This window comes from Psilocybe cubensis, chromosome 9 (assembly GCF_017499595.1).
Source record: "Psilocybe cubensis strain MGC-MH-2018 chromosome 9, whole genome shotgun sequence".
In the NCBI taxonomy this organism is placed as follows: Eukaryota; Fungi; Basidiomycota; class Agaricomycetes; order Agaricales; family Agrocybaceae; genus Psilocybe; species Psilocybe cubensis.
This window is the reverse complement of record NC_063007.1, coordinates 2,048,512-2,066,451: the sequence shown is the minus strand read 5'-3', so window position 1 is coordinate 2,066,451 and position 17,940 is coordinate 2,048,512. Positions and strand designations below refer to the sequence as shown.

Here is a 17,940-nt window from a genome sequence, read left to right as displayed (position 1 = left end):
ACAGTTCTCAGAAATATGTACAGTGCCTGGAACATATATAAAACTGAAATACAAATATATTATGATTTGAATATGTATAAAATTGCCACTAATTTCTTTTACTCTACAGAAGGGATAGAAATGGTCAAAAATGTCTACAAGCTCTAGTCTCAAATTTCACTGTCTGCTGCTCTAAAAGAATACCGTACTCAGTTTTTCTACATGGACAAATTACGTGGTGTGAGCACGACAGGAAGAGCGCCCTTGACACTGACATAGTAGTCCTTGATGTCGTCCAACCATTGAGCTGGATTATACCCCTTTGCAAGTTCAATATCAAACCGCTGCATTATCATGCACACGACCATGCGCATCTCCATGTACGCCAGGTTTTTTCCGGCGCAGTTGGCTGCCCCGTGTGAGAAGGGGATAAATGCGTTCGTGTCATGGATGAAGTTGTCTGGGTTGCCGAATATCTTGGGTTCCAGTTTAACCCGGTCTTCTTCAGGAAGCCATCGCTCAGGATGGAATGCTTCAGTTTCTGGAGCAAAATAGCGAGGACTGCGATGCAGACTGTAAGTTGCAATAGATGCGGTAGTACCCTCCGGAAGAAAGCTAAGTTTTTCACTGTGTCAATATGTATATTATGGACAGCATATTGAAGACTTACTATGATCCGATCATACTTCCCCCACTCCCAGTTGCCGTTTCACGTTGGGAACCTCCGAGTACCGGCGGTAAAAGCCGTAATGTCTCGTTTCTACAGTAAATTAGTGAAAGCTTTGATTATAATGAATAAGGATCACGAACATGGCACCGTTAAGGTATGACATATGTGCCTGCTTGCTGGTATTCTGAATATCATCGGCCAAGGTGTCGACCTCCGCCTGTAAGCGCCTATATGCCGTTGGATTGAGCATCAAAAAGTAAAACAGGTGGCTCAAGGCAGTAGATGTTGTATCAGATCCAGCAACAATAGCGAGACCGCCTGAATTAAGGTGCGTTTAATTTATCAAATGCATAGGAAAATTCAAATCGACTAACCATCACTAGCAATTTCTGCAGCTGTTGGGGGCTCATTCGATACGCCGCCTTCATCAATCTGAGGAAATGGTCAGAAATTATTGATTAGGAGAATTACTTTATTTATACCAAATGATAGAATATGTCTTTGTAGGAAGATCCTTCAGCCTTTCTTGCCGCTACCCGTGATCGAGCATATGTACTGAATGCTTGGATATCCTTTGCAAATAGCTGAGGATATTGGAGTAGCCACTTTCCCAACCAGGGAACATGGCTCATAAACATAGCGTTCCTACACAAACTTGGATCAGATGATCTGAAAGTGAAGACTGTGAATAATTTTTGACTTACTCTTGACCAGCTTCCATCAAGTGCCAAAGTCCAGTGACATCCCCTTGAGCCATCATTTCCGACCCACCTCCAAACCTATGGGATTAATTACCGTCAAAAAAAAGTATCAAATATCGAAAACCAGATGCGTACGCCAAGTCATTCATAATATCATATCTAAGAGTAGTTCAGCAAACAGTTCGAGTGAGAGGAAAGGGATTAACTTACGCAAAGTAAGACAAGCACTGGGAAATGTTTACAACGCCTTTCGAACTGTCTAACAAATCCACCAGCTGTGCCGACCTTTTGATGACCATATCCTCGTATCCCTTAAGCGAGTCAGCCTTGAAAGCTCTCGCCCATGGCCGGCGTCTACGCGCATGCTCGGATTTGTCTTTAGTGGCAATGAGTGAAGTCACCGAATCAACAACAGCCATTCGCCCTTCGAAGACTGGGAAAGATTAGATACTTTCTTTTGCAAAAGATGAGAACGTACATTGGCTCTTGGGTACTCCTGGATTACTTAGTAATGGGTTCACAGCATCTACATCACATATCGACAATTGGTTTGGCCCTAGATATGGCATGGATGTGAGCAAGATGAAAGAGGAATATAAAACGGACCCACTAACCAATTCTTACAACGCTACCGTATAGACCGTGTAACGTGTCAAGGTATATGTGCTGTTTACCTCCCAAAGACCGAAATGCGATGTAAAACTTGGAGACCTTTCCTAGGAGTGGGCCTGGGTATTTAGCCAGTGGGTGCCATGGAGAAAGACGATATGCGATAATAGATGCCACTAATGTGAACCAGAATAGGGGGAAAACTCTCAAAGCCTCCAATACAAAGCTTTTATGATAGGGTTCCCATACAGAGAGCGCCAACGGGACTCCAAAATTAAGGACTAATGCAACAGAAAATTGGCGTGGCTCCAATTGTCGATAAATGAGATGAACAATCTGTACATTTCATCAGGTTAGTATAATGTATATTCGAGTTGTAGGTACTTACAATGCCTGCAGCAGCTACAACTCCTGATTTGGAGCCGGTAAATGACAGCAGATGATCCATTTAAAACTGTGATAGGTAGCAGAGGTGTCTCGAAGTGTCAATGCAAGGCTGTAAGATGATTTGTGGCGATGGACAACAATGCACTACATTGCGTTCCTTTTAACTGTTTGCTAGTAGGTCGGTCATAACTTCGACTTGAGACCTAAATTGAGCCATGGCTGGTATCCGGCTAGAGAGGATCCCAAAGTCGTCAGAGAATGCCGGTTTACCCGTCTAAAAATATAAACGTCACCGAACAGACGGTGATCAGCGGTCATTATGAATTACGCTGTCCAATGGTCGTCTGGAAGCCTATCCGCATGAGAATCTGAATCGCATGTTGGATTGGTGCATGAATAGATGGCATACAGTCAAGTTACTAGGTGCAGAACAATTTAAGGTATGGTACCGCATTCTACGGGGGAATATGGCGTTAATTGTGCTGCTATAGTGTTTGTGAGATTGTGAATGGAACGGGTTAACTAGCATAGTGTATACACACTTTCAATGGTTGGAATCAATGAATTTTGGAGAGTATTTGGTTGCGGAAAGAATATCCTTGTGATGCTAATTCACGCTTATCAGTCAAGGTTTATCAGGCGTGAAAATTGCAACTTAAGCCTACTTAAGCCCATCTAAGATGACATATTGAGTCCGACGTTGGTCTCATTCGGCGTCGGTGCTTTGTAAAGCGAGAGCGTAAGTGCCGTAATCCTTGAAGGCAACTTCTTAAAAGGTAAAACTCGTGGCTACATAGGCGGACCGGAATCCGAGTCCCATGGAAAAGATGTTACTATCCATTCATTCATAAGTTAGAATGTAAGATAGTATGCCCGTTGTGCTCTCCAATCCGCACGAATTCAGAATTCGAGATGATTTAGATCTGAATTGAAGAGTACTTACAAATTTAAGGCTGCACATTTTCACTAGTCGACTACCACCGATGGTTTCGTCGGTCCATGCTTATACCCGATTCTATATTTGTAAATCTCATGGAATGGCCAGGCAACACTATTTGCAGGATGACGTTCTGTATTGACCAGGACACATGGGTGTTCAACGTTCATCCACTGAACCTATCCGAAATCTACCGCTTTAGTGTCAAGCAATACACGGCATACTTTTTAAGAGCGCAAAATCAGACCAAATCACCATAATAGCGTGGATAGTGAGTGTCATTGTCCTAGGTTACCTCCAAAACCGATTCTGACAATGACGGCCTCGCCGATGTAGAAATTCTACCTTGTACTGGAGCAGAAAATCGGCTGTAAGTTACATAAATCCGAGGAACCACTCACCAGTTGAAATGCAGCATCTGGAAATCGACTTGTACCCAGTTTGAGCCACTAATTAGTGTATATACGGAAATAAACCAGAAGAAAAACCACGGTCAGTGTGCAGCGGCATCCAGACTAAATGCTGAATGGAATGTTTCTGCGACAGTCTTGACTTGAACATTGGTCGCACTCTGGGTGTTGAGGCAATACGAAGGAGCCATGATTTTGAACTACATAACCATTCACTGAGAATGTCAATTGGTGCGTACTGTTCCGCCGTTTAAGCTCGAGTTGCTAAATTATATTCAACTTTACGCACCTGTCGTGCTATATCTTGGACACCTATCAATCCTCCCGATTTCTATAATATTTCTCCCTTTTCTTGAGCCACTTCGCCCTATATTTAGCTTCCTCGAGCTCGTTTAATATGTGTTTCACCCAGTCAAAGCATTCTTTACAGTCTTTGACCAGTTGTTTCCTGCACTTGCAATCTTCGCCATCTCCTATCGGGATCGCCCCGAGTTCATATACATTAATTGACTCGCGACTCTAGCATGTACAAAGTCAGAAGGGAATGACGATCTAGATGTGAAGAAATACTCAAAACCAGCTCACATCCATGCTGTACACGCCACCGTTGTCACCGATATCCCTGAGGGCAGGCTCTTCGAGGAGAGTAAAGTTGTTTGTGTCCCGATGGTCATAGAAACAAGGATAGCAGTACTCGTCACCATGTTTTTTGCAGAAGGCAAAGTTATTCACGATTACCATGGGTTCACCGTAGCCCATTTCGAAAACAACGGGGTTCGAAGCAAAGTGGTTGATTGGTTAGAGGCAAGATTCAAAAACAAATTGCTTGTTGGGTTTAATACAGTGTGGATCAACTCTGACAAATTTGTAATTCGCTTTCCCAGGAGTCTAAAACTTTATTGATGGATCCTGGACGTCCCTGGACTCTGGTCTGGGCCGAACGGTGGCTTCCAAATTGTAATCCAACAACTACCGCCTCATGAATCTTTAGTTACAGTACTAATTAGTCACTTCCAACACTAGCTTAATGAAAGGCCCCAAACTCACCTTAGTCATTCCTGTTTTTGTAGTACTTCTCCCTTTTGTTCAACCATTTCTCCTGGCTTTCGGCCTCCTTGGCCCCGTTTTTGATGTACTCTACCCAGTTAAAACACGTATTGCAATCGATGGTGCCATGCTTTCTGCATTTACAGTCTGACTCGGTCGCCTCGCTTCTCCTGCCTACAGCAACACCACCAAGGTCGTAAATGTTGATGGGTTGGCGATTCTAACTTCGAGTTAATCGTGTAAGTGGCCTATAATTCTAACGAGAACGTACATCTAAATCATATCCATTCTCGATTAAATCTGCAAGGGCGGGGTCGTCTTGGATTTGATAGTTGTTTGTGAATCGATGGTCATAAGTGCAAAGGTGACAGTACTCGTCGCCATGCCTCTTGCAGAATACAAAGCTATTTGCGACTATGATTGGATCCATCATGGTGCTAGAAATGAATCAGGTGGGAAGAAGAAGAAGCACAGAACAAGACAACCCCAGTGGTATTTTATTGGGCGAGTCACAAGATTTTTGTGACGATCTCCACTAGATTGAAACAAAGTGACATGAGCGACGCCTGGATAACTTGAAGCATCTAAGCGGCCACAAACTAAAGCCAACGTGTATCTTTATGGTTTGATGGAAGTTTATTGTCGCAGGTTACTGGGGATCATGTTCATTGGCGTCAAATTTGTCTATTTAATATTAGGCGCCCATCCCTCAAGAAAGCATCATTCCCAAAATATTTCTGCAAAAATTATCAACAAGTAAGATTACGATATGTTCTGCAAGTGTCATGTAATAGAGGTTCTCGACAATTCAGATTCCACAACCATGCACAATGTTGGATATAAAACATCCAGATCTATATATTTGCCATATCATTTTCCCATGGGGAGTCATATATTATTCTTGGAAGAAATTTAGAGCTATAAATGGTTCAAATGACTCACAGAAATATTCAGTTAAACCACAATAATTGAACCACTTCCCAACACCTAAGGTACCGACAACTTACCTCAGTTATTAATAGAGACAACAGATCAAGTATAAAAAGCAAAGACACTTGAAACGCGTCCAGGTTCCCACTTTTCAACATGTTCGAGCTTAACTGTGGTATCCGCCTTCGTGCTTTCAAGTCCCAACCTGCGGATGATATTGAAAACATACTCAGCCTTTATAACAACATACAAATTTCTCCGTTCATCTCCCCCCTTTTCGCTGTTCCTCGAGGAGACAAGTTCAAAAAGGAGTTTCAAGACCTTATCAGCAATGAAGCAGAAATGTTTTGTATCATCGAAACCATACCAGGTCAGCCCGCTGGCACGGAATCCGATAGTAAAAAGCAACCGGAGCCCGAGTTTATTGGATTTACCGGACTGTGGGGGTTGTTGGAACGCGGCCACAGACATACAAACTACGCCATCATCATGCAACCCAAGTTCTGCAACAAAGGGTATGGTCAAAAAATTACACGATTCATGATCGATCATGCCTTTGTGCACATGAATATGCACCGTATATCTCTTGAAGTCTACGAGGGTAACGATCGTGCCATCAATGTGTACAGAAAACAGTCAGTAGTATTTTTGGCGATAAGAAGTGACTGAGAGATACTCACTGTATGAATACTTAGGGGATTCATCGAAGAGGGCCGACAGCGTAAAGCGATGTGGATAAATGGTGGTTGGAAGGATGTCATTCATATGGGAATTCTTGTTGAGGAATGGAAAGAAGGGCAAAACAGTCGTGTTGAAGCAGGACATATTTAAGTGCAGGAATTTCCTCACCCAGGAATTTATAAGGAGCTCTTGAATTGGGTACCCAAAAATCAACATCGCGTTTCAAGTTGTACTGTTGAGAGAGAAGCGTACGTCATTTGTGGTTGAGCGAGACGGTAAGGGATGATTCAGAATGCATGCTGCAAATTTGGATATCTTCCGCTGGCACAATCCGGTTACAACCAGCCAACTGGCGTCTGTGGTTCGACAGCAAATGAATATCAAACGGTCCCGACTGTTCGTCCAGCCCCTTGCTATTTGAAGGCCTACATCTGCCAACCGTGACCGTAGTTGGCGGATCAGCTCAATTTTGGCTTCAAAAGATACCGAAACCAGGCGATCTTAATTGTGACCGGATAAACAAGCGGAACGATTTTCGGTTTCTCTAACTTGAAGGGCTTTAGTATGCATTGAATAAAGGACTTAAAACGCACCTTATCAGTGCACACGTAAGGAGGACGCGGCACCCGTTGACATCAAGTTCAAGTATAAGGCATTAGTAATCATCTGGAATACGAATGCCCTCGGCACCAAATTCGCTGCACTGCAAATTTACCAACTGGCGGCACAGAAACAAGGCGGGGCCCGAAACTTCGTAAATTTTCTTATGCAGGCGTTAAACAACCATAACGACTTGCTGACAGTAAAGATTGTCTGACTCATTGTCGGAGAGACAACAGAGTTGCCTTATTAGAATCTCTAGTCAAGACAATATAAGTAGACCTCAAAGAAAGTGGTGTTGTGTACCATCTCTACTCGCCTTCCTCGAAATGTCTTCCTCCTCAGCCCAAACTCAACACCTTGCAGCCATTTTGACTTCTAAGGGCTCGCCATTCGATATCGCATATCGTACAACGCCGACACCAGGACCAGACGAAGTTCTCGTTGAAGTCAAGGCCATAGCCATAAATCCCATTGACGCCTACCAAAGGCTTAGCGGCTTCGTCATCGATTCATACCCAGCAGTTATCGGCTCAGACGTAGGCGGCGTCATTATCGCCGCTGGAATAAATGTATCTACAGACCTCCAGCCAGGGACACGTGTATCTGCATTCGCACCGTGTTTCTTTAGGCGAGGCGCGCCAGACTACGGCGCCTTCCAGGAGCGCGTGCTGATTCCGGCTAGCAATGTGGCGCTGTTGCCCGAGAAAATAAGCTTTAAGGAGGCGAGCTTGTTCCCGATGGCGGTGGGGACGGCATGGGCGGGACTACAAGTTGTCGGCATTCCACGAGATGCAGAGTACAAACAGGAGGATAAAAAGGTTTTGTTGATTTGGGGAGGTGCAAGCAGCATTGGAAGCGCTGTCATTCAAGTCGCCAAATCACTCGGGTTCATCACTTACGTCACTGCAAGCGAGAACCACCACGATTACATGAAAGAATTAGGCGCCGACAAAGTGTTTGATTACAAGGCTGAAGACACGGTCGACGCAATCGTCAAGTCTGCCCGCGAAGACGGAGTAAAAATACAATATGCTTATGAAGCATCTGGTAGAGCGGTCAAGGACGCGTTTGAGGTGCTCAAGAAAGCCAAAGGAAAAGATATTGCTAAACTGGCATCGGCGGCACCACTGAGGCCAGATTGCCCCACTGCTGAAGGAATCGAGGTCAAGTTTGTTGCAGTCCCGACAGATGTTGGTGCTCGAAGAGAGTTCTCCAGCTTTGTGTATCGGGATTGGTTAACAAAGAAATTGGCCGACGGAGAGTTCGTACCTAGTCCAAGGATTAAAGTCGTCGGAAAGGGGCTGGAATCATTGCAAAAGGGTCTAGATGAATGGAGTCAAGGTGTCAGTGGGGTCAAGCTCGTGGTTGATTTGGAAGTCAACAATGCTTATGAGCATTCGTAGAGTAGTCGTAGTTATTGTATACCGTGTATGTCCTGTTGGTTGGAGACTGGGATAATGTCGCTTCATTGAAAGCAAAAAATCGAACACCATCAAAGGCCATAAATCCTTGAGCGTTCAAGGGCTTGAGTTCCTGGTTAATTCTTCAGAAAAACATTCAAGTTAATGGAGGGGACAACTTGGTATTTCGTACTCATCTAAACCCTCCTGAATCCCCATAAAATCTCTTGCTTCCAGTTGAGTCATTTCAAGGACAATAAGTGTTAAAATTTAAAACGTTGATTCCATGTTGATTCAACTGCACCTAGTCCCGGCAGGGCCCCGAGAATCCTCTGATTCCTCTTGTCGCATCTCATCACCTCATATCCCCTAATAAACGACGCTTCTTTACAACGGTGGACATCCTACTTGTATCTGATGGGCATTTCCAAAGTAGTTACTTTGTTGTCATCTATGCTCAAGGTGACCACCAGAGCATCAAAGAATTTGTTGAGAATGCGACAAGGCCATGCAACAGCTTGCCAGTGCTTTGGAGGTGCGATCTGTCGAACCTCTGCAACAACGCGAAAGGTATCTGACACTTCTTGACGGAACGGAAGGTCTCCCTCGCTAGAAGGAATTTCAAAAGTTTGGCAAAGTTGTTGAGGAAGTGAGGGATACACCGTAACGGTTTCCGAAAGCAAAAACATTCCGAGATTGTGATGCATGCACGTGACCTTTGATTTCAGATTCCTAGATTTTCCCGCTACATACTGGGCTGTAATACATCATATCGAAGTCTGTGTAATAGAGACTACCGCTCTGTTGGAGACCTGTGCTCCAAGTTCAAACTTATAACATCCTGGCTGTCACTGAAAGTTCGTACAATTTCAAATAGTATTGAATTATTTGGAAATACCATCATTCAGATCACTTCTAGGATCTTCGAACCTTCAATCCGTCAGCAATGGTTAAAGGCAACCCAAAGTCATCTGCGACTTCAGCGACGCGCAAGAAGCACCTGAAGAAACATGCAGCTGCCGATGAACCCCCACCGAAGGACAAAAGGCCAAAGAATAAAGGAGAGAAAGGCAAAAAGAAAGCCGAGCCGAGGGTCAAGATGTACATCCCACCGGTGAAACCAGCGCCAGTGCAGCCAGATCCACTTGAGACGACAGGTCTAGCGCATTCTTTACCTGCAGATCTACTCGTTGTTCTACGAAATATCAGCAAAAAGGCCCAGGTTACAAAGACAAGAGCATTGGAGGAGCTACAATCGGCGTGGGTGAATCAGTGTCTCAAGGAGGGCTCGGAAAGCCCGATAACCTATACATTGGTCGAGATGTTACCCGTGTGGGTGAGTTTACTTGACTGTATGCGCCGATCTTGATTCTGACCAAGGATATAGCTTCATCACATATCAGCGCTATTAGTCAATGCGTCGCGTCGTGTTCGTCTACTCGCCATTTCAGTACACTCAACATTGCTTCAGATCCCGCCTGTGCGGGAACAGATCATATTTTTCCTCCGCGAATCTGCGTCTTCCTCCCAGCTGGACAATATCTTGGGTACATGGTGTCTTTCGATGCATGACGTTGACCGTACAGTCGCGACAATAGCTTCAAGGTCATGGAAAGAAACAGTCACAACAGAAGAATCGGCGTCTTCCCAGCACCTTTTTCTCAGCGATGATATTCAAACATCGTTGAATGCGTTTATTCAAAGAGTCATTTTGGATCCAAATGGCGTATATATCTATCTTAACCCGCTTCCCCCTCCCCCTCCTGCACCTGTTACATCTACAAAGAAAGGATCTGGAAGAGTCCCAACGCCTAGAAAAGACGACGGAGACCAAACACCACGCTCCAAACAAGAGGAACAAGAGGAAAGCGAACCCGATCGCAGAGCTAGATTACGCATTGGAGCATTAGGTGCGGCTCGCTGGACACTTGGTACGTAGGATAATTATTTTGCAATCACCGTTTGACCCTATTGCTTTAGCATCATCATCGACATTATCCCAAGATTCACGGTCATTTTACTCGAATCCAGCTTTGTGGACTGTTTTAAACTCTGCGCAATCGTGCCCGTGGATTGACGTCGAAAACTTTGGATTTGCGCAACCCAATGTCCGCAAGTCGGGCTGGAGTTTAGTGCAAACGTTGATCACCTCTCATAAAGGTAATCATTCCAAACATCCTCCTGGTCCATTTCTCATTTGCTTCAGATCATCTAGAAACATTGGTGTCTACATTAGGGATTGCGATTCTGAGGTCTGCTTGGATAGAGATGGATACAAATGTGCAAGGAGTGATGTGGGAACCTTTGCTAGTTTTCCTTAAGCGTACGCCGTATTTTCTTTTATACAATTATATTTTGTTTCTCAATCGTGCGCAGAATACCCTCAGTGTTGGACGTTAGATGAAGGGAAATCAACTGAAGGCGAAGAGTCAGGGTCAGACGCAGATAGTGATGTTGATGCAGGTGAACCCACGTCCGTAGCTGTGACGTCTTCCCCTCCGGCTTTTCAAGAGTTTTTGCAATTTTTGCGATCGGGTTGCTCAGGATCTCCAGTACTGGGGTATCCTGCAGTTGTCATTGTCATTTCAACGATTCCTTCCTCAGTAAGTTACGATAAATTGTCTTGCATCAAGTTCTTATATTCCGTTCAGATCTTGGCCTCAGAGACAGATCCGTCTACACAACCTCTCTCCCAATTCTTCGCTGCATTCTGGGAGGCTGTCGAGAGCCGTGCGCTCAGCTCCCTTCACAGAGTTGCGGCCTCTGCAGCCTTCCTTGCATCTCTCCTCGAGTCAATTACCTTTCTTATAAAGCGTATCCGAAACACCTCTATCAACATAGACTCCAACGGTATCGTACGTGGACAGTTACAGGCTGTTTGGGAACATCTATCAAGTCAGAAACTTCAAATGGGCGATAGAGCCGCGGCACGACTACTAGCGCAGACATTGGAGGTGCTGCACGGCGTGGACGAAACGCTTTTCGATTCTGCATGGGATGTCTTGGTGTTGGGCATGAAGGCATCCAGTGCGGAAGGCCAGAACGTACAGCTGATTTCAGCTGTTCTCAAAGTTTTTTATGATCGATTCAAGAAGACCCCTTCGCTGGCTGAACGAATTCGTAGTTTGATGAAAGATATTTTGGATTACGAATTGACCAAGTTGGAGAAGACACTGAAGGGAGCGGAAAAAGTAGAATTTGAGCTGTTTGTCAATATGCTAGATCAGTTTAGAGATGGGTTGTTTTTGGATTTGTCATTTGCCAGCGTAAGTGATTTTTCCTCCACGGAATTGATTGAATCTAACGCATCCCTGGTGCAGAGATTCGATGCACTTCTCTTTCAACACTCATACCGCATACTCGAACTTTCAAGCCCTCTCCTCTTAACTTATCTTTTACACCGAAATAACGAACAAAATGCTTCGAGAGTTTGGCACTCCCTTCTGGCGAGCGTGGCTGCGACATCAGTTGTTGGCCATGTACCTGATCAAAACTCGATAGGCATCCTCTTGGAGGCTGCGCAGAAAGGAAAACTTCCGAATTATCTCAAACCCCAAGCCAGTGAGCTCGATGGTGTCGTTGGTGGATTGTTGGAGCAGGCATTGGGGGGTACTATCGGATCTGATGAGGTTTTGTTAGTGGAAAAAATCTTGTCGTCGGCAGGTGTGTTTTTTCCTTGAACTGTATTGCAATTTGGTTGAAGACAAAGTTTCTGACAATGACTATACGTAGACTATTTCTTGTCAGCTCCAGGAGTAAACACATTTTTGCAAGTCATCATCGTGACATTCACATCAAATGCCCACCACGTCATCAATAGACGCGATGGACCTGAACCCAACTTTGACACTTCAATCCATTTAATCCAAACTGTTTACCCCCGCGTCATCAAGAATCCATCATTTCTACGATCTTTGCTTCCCGATGTATTTCTTTTCGGTTTTCTCTACCCGCATATTGGAAATGAAGGGGCAGATATCACTCTCAGCTCGTCTGAAGCACATGCCAGGAACTTGTGGACGGAGTGGCTCAATGACGCTGATGAAGACGAAAAGTTGGATATATTGAATATCCTGAAAGAGAAATTGAGGGCTATTGTTCAGGATACTTCGGTCAACCCAACGTAAGTGAGATATGACACTGATATCCTCATTCGCTGATTACAGGCCTATCCCTCTCCTCTCCCAGTCCAGAAGATGTTCTTCATATGCTCTCTGAGAAGCCCCCTGGACTACAGCTGGACCTTCTTCAAGAACTATTCCCCAACGATTCGCTCTTAAACTTGACGCTTAATGACCTTTCACCTGGTGCCATCGATCCAAGTATTGCGATTCTTGATCCACTCATCTCTCCTACTTCACTATCGAAACCAGTTGTTAAAACCGCAGATCGCCGTGGATTCACCTCATATGCTCGTATCGTCAGCGGCATCTTACACCTCCTTGCAGAAGAAAGAAAAGTTGCGAAGCAAAACCTCTGGATATTACGCCACACCATCGCGTTGTCACTATATGCGCAAGATTTATCAAACGTACCGTCGGCGTTGTCACGGAGCCCCGTTTTCAACGAATCTGTGACTTCTTCAGCGCTGCATCACATTATTGGAAAGGCAAAACAGCTCTCAGTGTATCTCTTCAATTCTGCAGAGGGTAAAGATGACCCCGCCTGCAGGAGAGCTGTTCTGGATAGATTGTTGCATGAATCCCCCGGCAAGGACCCAAGGGAAGGCCTTAATCAAATTCAGATCCTTCTTTTTAATGCAATCTCGTATGCCAAAGAGAATGACACAGCACGCGATGCGAGGATTTTAAAGTTTATCATGGAACCACTTCTGGCCGATGACGTTGAAGCAGCAGAAGTAGATCTATGGGTACAGCTGGGTCGAAAGCTGGAAAAAAGTGGTATGTATATCTACCACTGAAATTCTCTCTAGACAATGACAGTCGGTTCTATCTAGCGCCTCAAACATCTATGACCATCATTTCCGTGGCCACCTCCACTGGAGCAGAACCTCCCAAACTGGATCGCTATCGAAACGAACTAGCTGCAAGTCTGCTTGGTATCAAGCCTAGCAAGGTCAACACGGAAGGTTTACTCACTTTACGCAAACTCGCTGCCTGTGCTCCGGATCCCGAGGGTGAAGTTGCGTTTCTTCCTCCCCCAAGAGCCGTAAACGTCGTCAAAGCTTGTCAAGCATGGGTCCTTGCTGATGTTGAAGATGACGATGAAGAGCTCGATGAAGATGTTCAGAGTGCTATGCTGCCTATTTTCACGCATTTGGCGCCGATCTTGCAGAATATTCCTGGTTCCCATTGGTCATTTATCTTTGATGTCATTGAGGCGGTCTTAGAGACGTCTTCTGGAGAAGATGATGAGACAGAAGGGCATGACGTTGACGATGAAAGCAACTCTGAAGATGGGTCTAAGTTGGTCGGTCTGGCGAGAACATTACGTCTGGTAATTGTCCTTGAAGATCTTGCGAAGCTGAACAAGAGCTTAATGGCGGAATGGTCGGAGAGGAGGTTGGGGATCTTGACCACTATACGCGATTTGAAAGTCATTAGTCATCGTGAGTGTTTATTGTACATATTTTCGGGTGGAAACTAATTCATTGAATTGTAGATTCTAATGCGCTATCTTCAACACCCCGATCAGCTTGTCGGGAGCTCGTGTTATCGATTATCCAAGATCTACCTTCATCACTCATAGATCAGGATACATTGACGAAGGTAAACATATTCAAAACAGAGTTAACCGATTTCTGTTATTACTCACGCTTACTTGTGACATTCGGTAGATGTGCCACCTCATCGACGATCGCTCGCTCACGGTACAGAAAATGGCGTATCAACTCCTGAAATCCGCCGCTCGGACGCGCACAGAATATTTTGTCATTGAAGCTGGTGTGGATACTGAAGGCTCTGTCCAGGCAACATTACCCACAGAACTACTCGATATTATCACAAGGCAGATGAACTTTGAGGTCGACGAAGAGGACGCTGGGGAACATGATAACATTTTTGGTTATCTATTGGGATGGTTGCTGGTATTTGATCTCTTCCAGGATGCAGTAAGTGGACCTACATCGTCTCAGTATAAAATGATCACCTACTCCAAATTTTAGTCATTCAAAGTCAAATCAAATTACATCGAACAACTCCGCAATTTGAACGTAGTCGTAGACCATTTTGTCCCATGCTTTTTGGGTCTTCTACGTCTCAATCTCGGCAGTCTCACCAAAGCATTCAAGTTAGATATTTGGGCTGTGGATCAGTTTTACGTTGATCGTAAGTAAATTCTCCGATATAAATTGTCCTCGGATCGCTAAACGCACCTAGTATACGAGCCTGGAAATCCCCACACTATTCCTGTCCTTGCAGCTCATGTATACTACCGGGCTCTTCTCAGTGTTCCTTCTCTTATCCATTCATGGATACTTGACTGCAAAGATCGGCAACTCACTAACACTGTTACTGCATACACATCGACACACTTCTCGCCTGTTCTAATCAAAACAGAGCTTGAACATGTCCGATCTCATGCAGTAACAGACGGCATTGCAGATGACAATATGTCGATAAAGGTGGCAACAGCGATCAACGAAGTCATTGCTGCATACCTTGTAGACGAACATCAACTAGAAATCAAATTACGCATTCCGGGAGACTGGCCTCTCCATAAAATCGAAGTCCGGGATACTAAACAAGTTGGGGTGGACGAAAACCGTTGGAGAGCTTGGGTTCTTGGTGTGCAGCAGACGATCTGGTCCCATGTCAGTCTCATTTATTCCCTCTCTAATTAACAAGATTATCCACTTACCCTACCTCTTCCAGAACGGCCGTATAATAGATGGGCTTGGAATATTCAAGAAGAATGTGACTTTGCACTTCGAGGGTCAAGTTGAATGTGCCATTTGCTATTCGTGAGCCTCTCCCACTTTTGCCCTCCTGAAATACTCATCAAATTCTCCACATAGCATTATCAGCGTCATGGACGGGAGTCTGCCGAAGAAGCCGTGTAAAACGTGTAAAAATCGTTTCCACGCAGGATGCTTGTACAAAGTAAGTGGCCCGATGTACGTACTGCGACAGTTAATCTAATTCTTCCCATCCCTTTAGTGGTTCAATACTAGCCATTCGTCCAGCTGCCCACTTTGCCGTTCTGACATCATCTAAAATGTCGTCGTTCAAATACAAGATTCATGTTATTGTATTATTATGATTTGCCTTCCTTGTATCGTATACTAAAACCTTGGTGAATGCCACTTCTTAATCCACAAATCGTTGTTTCGCCTTCTTTGGTAAGTCCATCATATGCTTTCGGACATTGGTTATACTGATCTGAAGAGTTTCATGAACTGACGTAAATGGCCTTTTTAGCACGATCGATTGGCATGTTAAAAAGTGTCAGTACCTCATGCTTGTGCATAATTTCTCTATCTGTTGAGTTTATTTTCGTTGGAATTCTATTCGTCTGCCATATCCCCGGTCTGTGTTGTGCACGACTGCACATTGTCCCTCTTCACCGTACCTCACGGTTATTGGTCAACCCTGACCTCAGGGTGGCCATGTGGTGCGGCGCAGAATGACCGTCTATCGAATGAGCATGCTTTGATGCTTCAAAACTTTCTCTCGGAAGTCATGAAATCCATATATGTTTAACTGAAAATTCAGATTCGGCTCCAGTTAAAACTTTGCAGATTTCAGTACGGATGCCAGTGAGTGAACGAGATATAGAATCACAAATATTATACACAATGTAGTTAATTGGAATTATCAAGTTCTATTGTATGTGGGGAGCAACGGAAAAGAAATCAACTGTCAATATTTGGCCCCTTGTCCATGGATGAACCTGACCCAGATGCCCTGTTCAAGTTCGAAGGCCAACTGTGACGTGCCTGAGAGATTCTCAAACGCTTCGTCGCTCGAGCCCATGGGTGGCCTTCTCGATCTTCCTCGGTGGGTAACGATGATGTAAAGACGGGGAAGTAAGAACTGCTTCCTTCAGCAGGAAGCAGTTCACTTGTGTTCTGGTAACTGGTGGATATCATACTTATCAAATTAGATAAAAAAAATGATGTCACGATTTGGATGTACTCACCCAGCACCTTCATCGTACTGCTCATGCCCGCCGTGTGCTGGAACATTTGCAAACAAATCTTCTCGGTAGTAGGGCGCCTCAGGACTAATCAAGTTGGCCGACGGCGGCATCATCACGGCCGTAGAACTTGAAGGATAGCTTGACAGTGACGAAGTGTTACCTTGTTGGGAATCTCGACGACCACCGGATATATTTAAAGGTGAGTGAGTGAACAGTCCGGGAGGTAGGTTACTAGGTGACTGTAGCATTGGTGGGCCCTGCTCGAAAGTTGGAATGCCGGGGTGACCTGACCTAGAGAAGACACCAGGAGCCAGATCTACAACAAAGAGGGTATGTTATAACTTTTCGTGAGGAGCCGCACTGACTCAAGCTCCAAGACAATAAGCAGAAGAGTCACAATGCGACTCGTTGGACCGCTCGCACTTTGAGTAGTACAAAGAGTGTAGCTGTGTAATCGATGCATGAGCCGAACATTTCAGTTCGGTGGCTCAAGGTTTCCAATGATGGTAACTCAATGACATCTGCAAGACTGTGTTCTTTGGACATAGTGAAAATTTGAAGCTTACTATCATGGGGACCTTGCTCAATGTCTTGCTGCGTTGGGTGGTTTGACTGTTGGGTAGGGATGGCTGCCTCAATGCTTTTAACTCTCGACTCCAGGTATTCAATTCGCTCAGTGGAATACCGTTCCAGAGTGCGTAGCTTTGACCTAAGATCTCTAATCTCACCTTCCAGACGACTGATGACGTCCAGCAGTTCTTTGTTTGTTGGGACAGCCTGCTGAGGGGAGTATACATCCAATTCAGGGCTATATGATGACGATGGTTTGGGAAGCCTTTCCTCCTGCCGGGAGCCATGAACCTCTGTGCGGGGTACCTCCGATTGTGGTACTACTGCCTTCCGCATGATATACTTCAGATCACCAGGCCTGTCACCATGAAAATGGGGGTGCCTGAATGTCCACGTCTACAGAGTTGTTACTTTGAATGTTGTTTGAAACAATAATCAATGCCACAAACCGGATGCAAGTCCTGAGATGTCTTTCTAACTTTGTGGAAGTCGTATTTGTTTAATTGCCTCACGAAGGACGAGAAATTTCCGTGGTTGAACACCCGGGGCAGGATCGTATTTGAAAGGGTGTTCACGTCCTGCATCAAGATCAGAACTTGTCAAGACTTGCGCAAATTCAATTTGAGCATACCATGACCGTAAAAGAATCTCTTTCAGAACTCCAGGATATAATTGAGCCATTTGCAGGATCCTCGAGTAGACTGAGCACACGAGAAGGAAAAGTAGTATAGCATATAATCAGATCAGTCCCAAGAAAAAAATGAACAAAAAACAGTAAACGTGACTTGAAAAGTTTTCTCGCAAAGTCCGGGACCGTTGACGGCATTGTCAAATCTTCTCCCGGTATATTCGTTTCAAACACGATTTCTTGGGGTCGAACATTAACCAAATCAGAGGTTTCTGTGTTGAAGGACAT

General features: G+C 44.8%; 6 protein-coding genes across 6 annotated transcripts; 2 read left to right on the top strand and 4 right to left on the bottom strand.

Moving 5' to 3' along the window:
- Positions 1-197: 197 nt before the first annotated feature.
- Positions 198-2,407, bottom strand: JR316_0010074 (Cytochrome P450 67; the record flags this gene model as incomplete). Its single annotated transcript, XM_047895748.1, has 11 exons — positions 198-594; positions 650-739; positions 790-967; positions 1,024-1,081; positions 1,132-1,294; positions 1,354-1,428; positions 1,486-1,509; positions 1,561-1,783; positions 1,829-1,906; positions 1,965-2,295; positions 2,348-2,407. The coding sequence occupies 11 exons, from the start codon at positions 2,405-2,407 to the stop codon at positions 198-200; spliced, it is 1,677 nt and encodes a 558-aa protein (XP_047745467.1).
- Positions 2,408-4,008: 1,601 nt separating this feature from the next.
- Positions 4,009-4,452, bottom strand: JR316_0010073 (uncharacterized protein; the record flags this gene model as incomplete). Its single annotated transcript, XM_047895747.1, has 2 exons — positions 4,009-4,212; positions 4,279-4,452. The coding sequence occupies 2 exons, from the start codon at positions 4,450-4,452 to the stop codon at positions 4,009-4,011; spliced, it is 378 nt and encodes a 125-aa protein (XP_047745466.1).
- Positions 4,453-4,741: 289 nt separating this feature from the next.
- Positions 4,742-5,173, bottom strand: JR316_0010072 (uncharacterized protein; the record flags this gene model as incomplete). The annotated part of the gene is made up of 2 exons (XM_047895746.1): positions 4,742-4,960; positions 5,012-5,173. 2 exons carry the CDS (start codon positions 5,171-5,173, stop codon positions 4,742-4,744), a joined length of 381 nt encoding a protein of 126 aa, XP_047745465.1.
- A 653-nt stretch (positions 5,174-5,826) lies between these two features.
- JR316_0010071 (Spermidine N(1)-acetyltransferase) lies at positions 5,827-6,501 on the top strand (the record flags this gene model as incomplete). Its single annotated transcript, XM_047895745.1, has 2 exons — positions 5,827-6,305; positions 6,366-6,501. The coding sequence occupies 2 exons, from the start codon at positions 5,827-5,829 to the stop codon at positions 6,499-6,501; spliced, it is 615 nt and encodes a 204-aa protein (XP_047745464.1).
- Positions 6,502-7,280: 779 nt separating this feature from the next.
- On the top strand, positions 7,281-8,357 carry JR316_0010070 (Dehydrogenase azaJ; the record flags this gene model as incomplete). The annotated part of the gene is made up of 1 exon (XM_047895744.1): positions 7,281-8,357. The coding sequence occupies one exon, from the start codon at positions 7,281-7,283 to the stop codon at positions 8,355-8,357; it is 1,077 nt and encodes a 358-aa protein (XP_047745463.1).
- Positions 8,358-16,167: 7,810 nt separating this feature from the next.
- JR316_0010069 (Transcription factor SKN7) lies at positions 16,168-17,940 on the bottom strand (the record flags this gene model as incomplete). The annotated part of the gene is made up of 6 exons (XM_047895743.1): positions 16,168-16,390; positions 16,455-16,770; positions 17,021-17,420; positions 17,474-17,602; positions 17,656-17,725; positions 17,798-17,940. 6 exons carry the CDS (start codon positions 17,938-17,940, stop codon positions 16,168-16,170), a joined length of 1,281 nt encoding a protein of 426 aa, XP_047745462.1.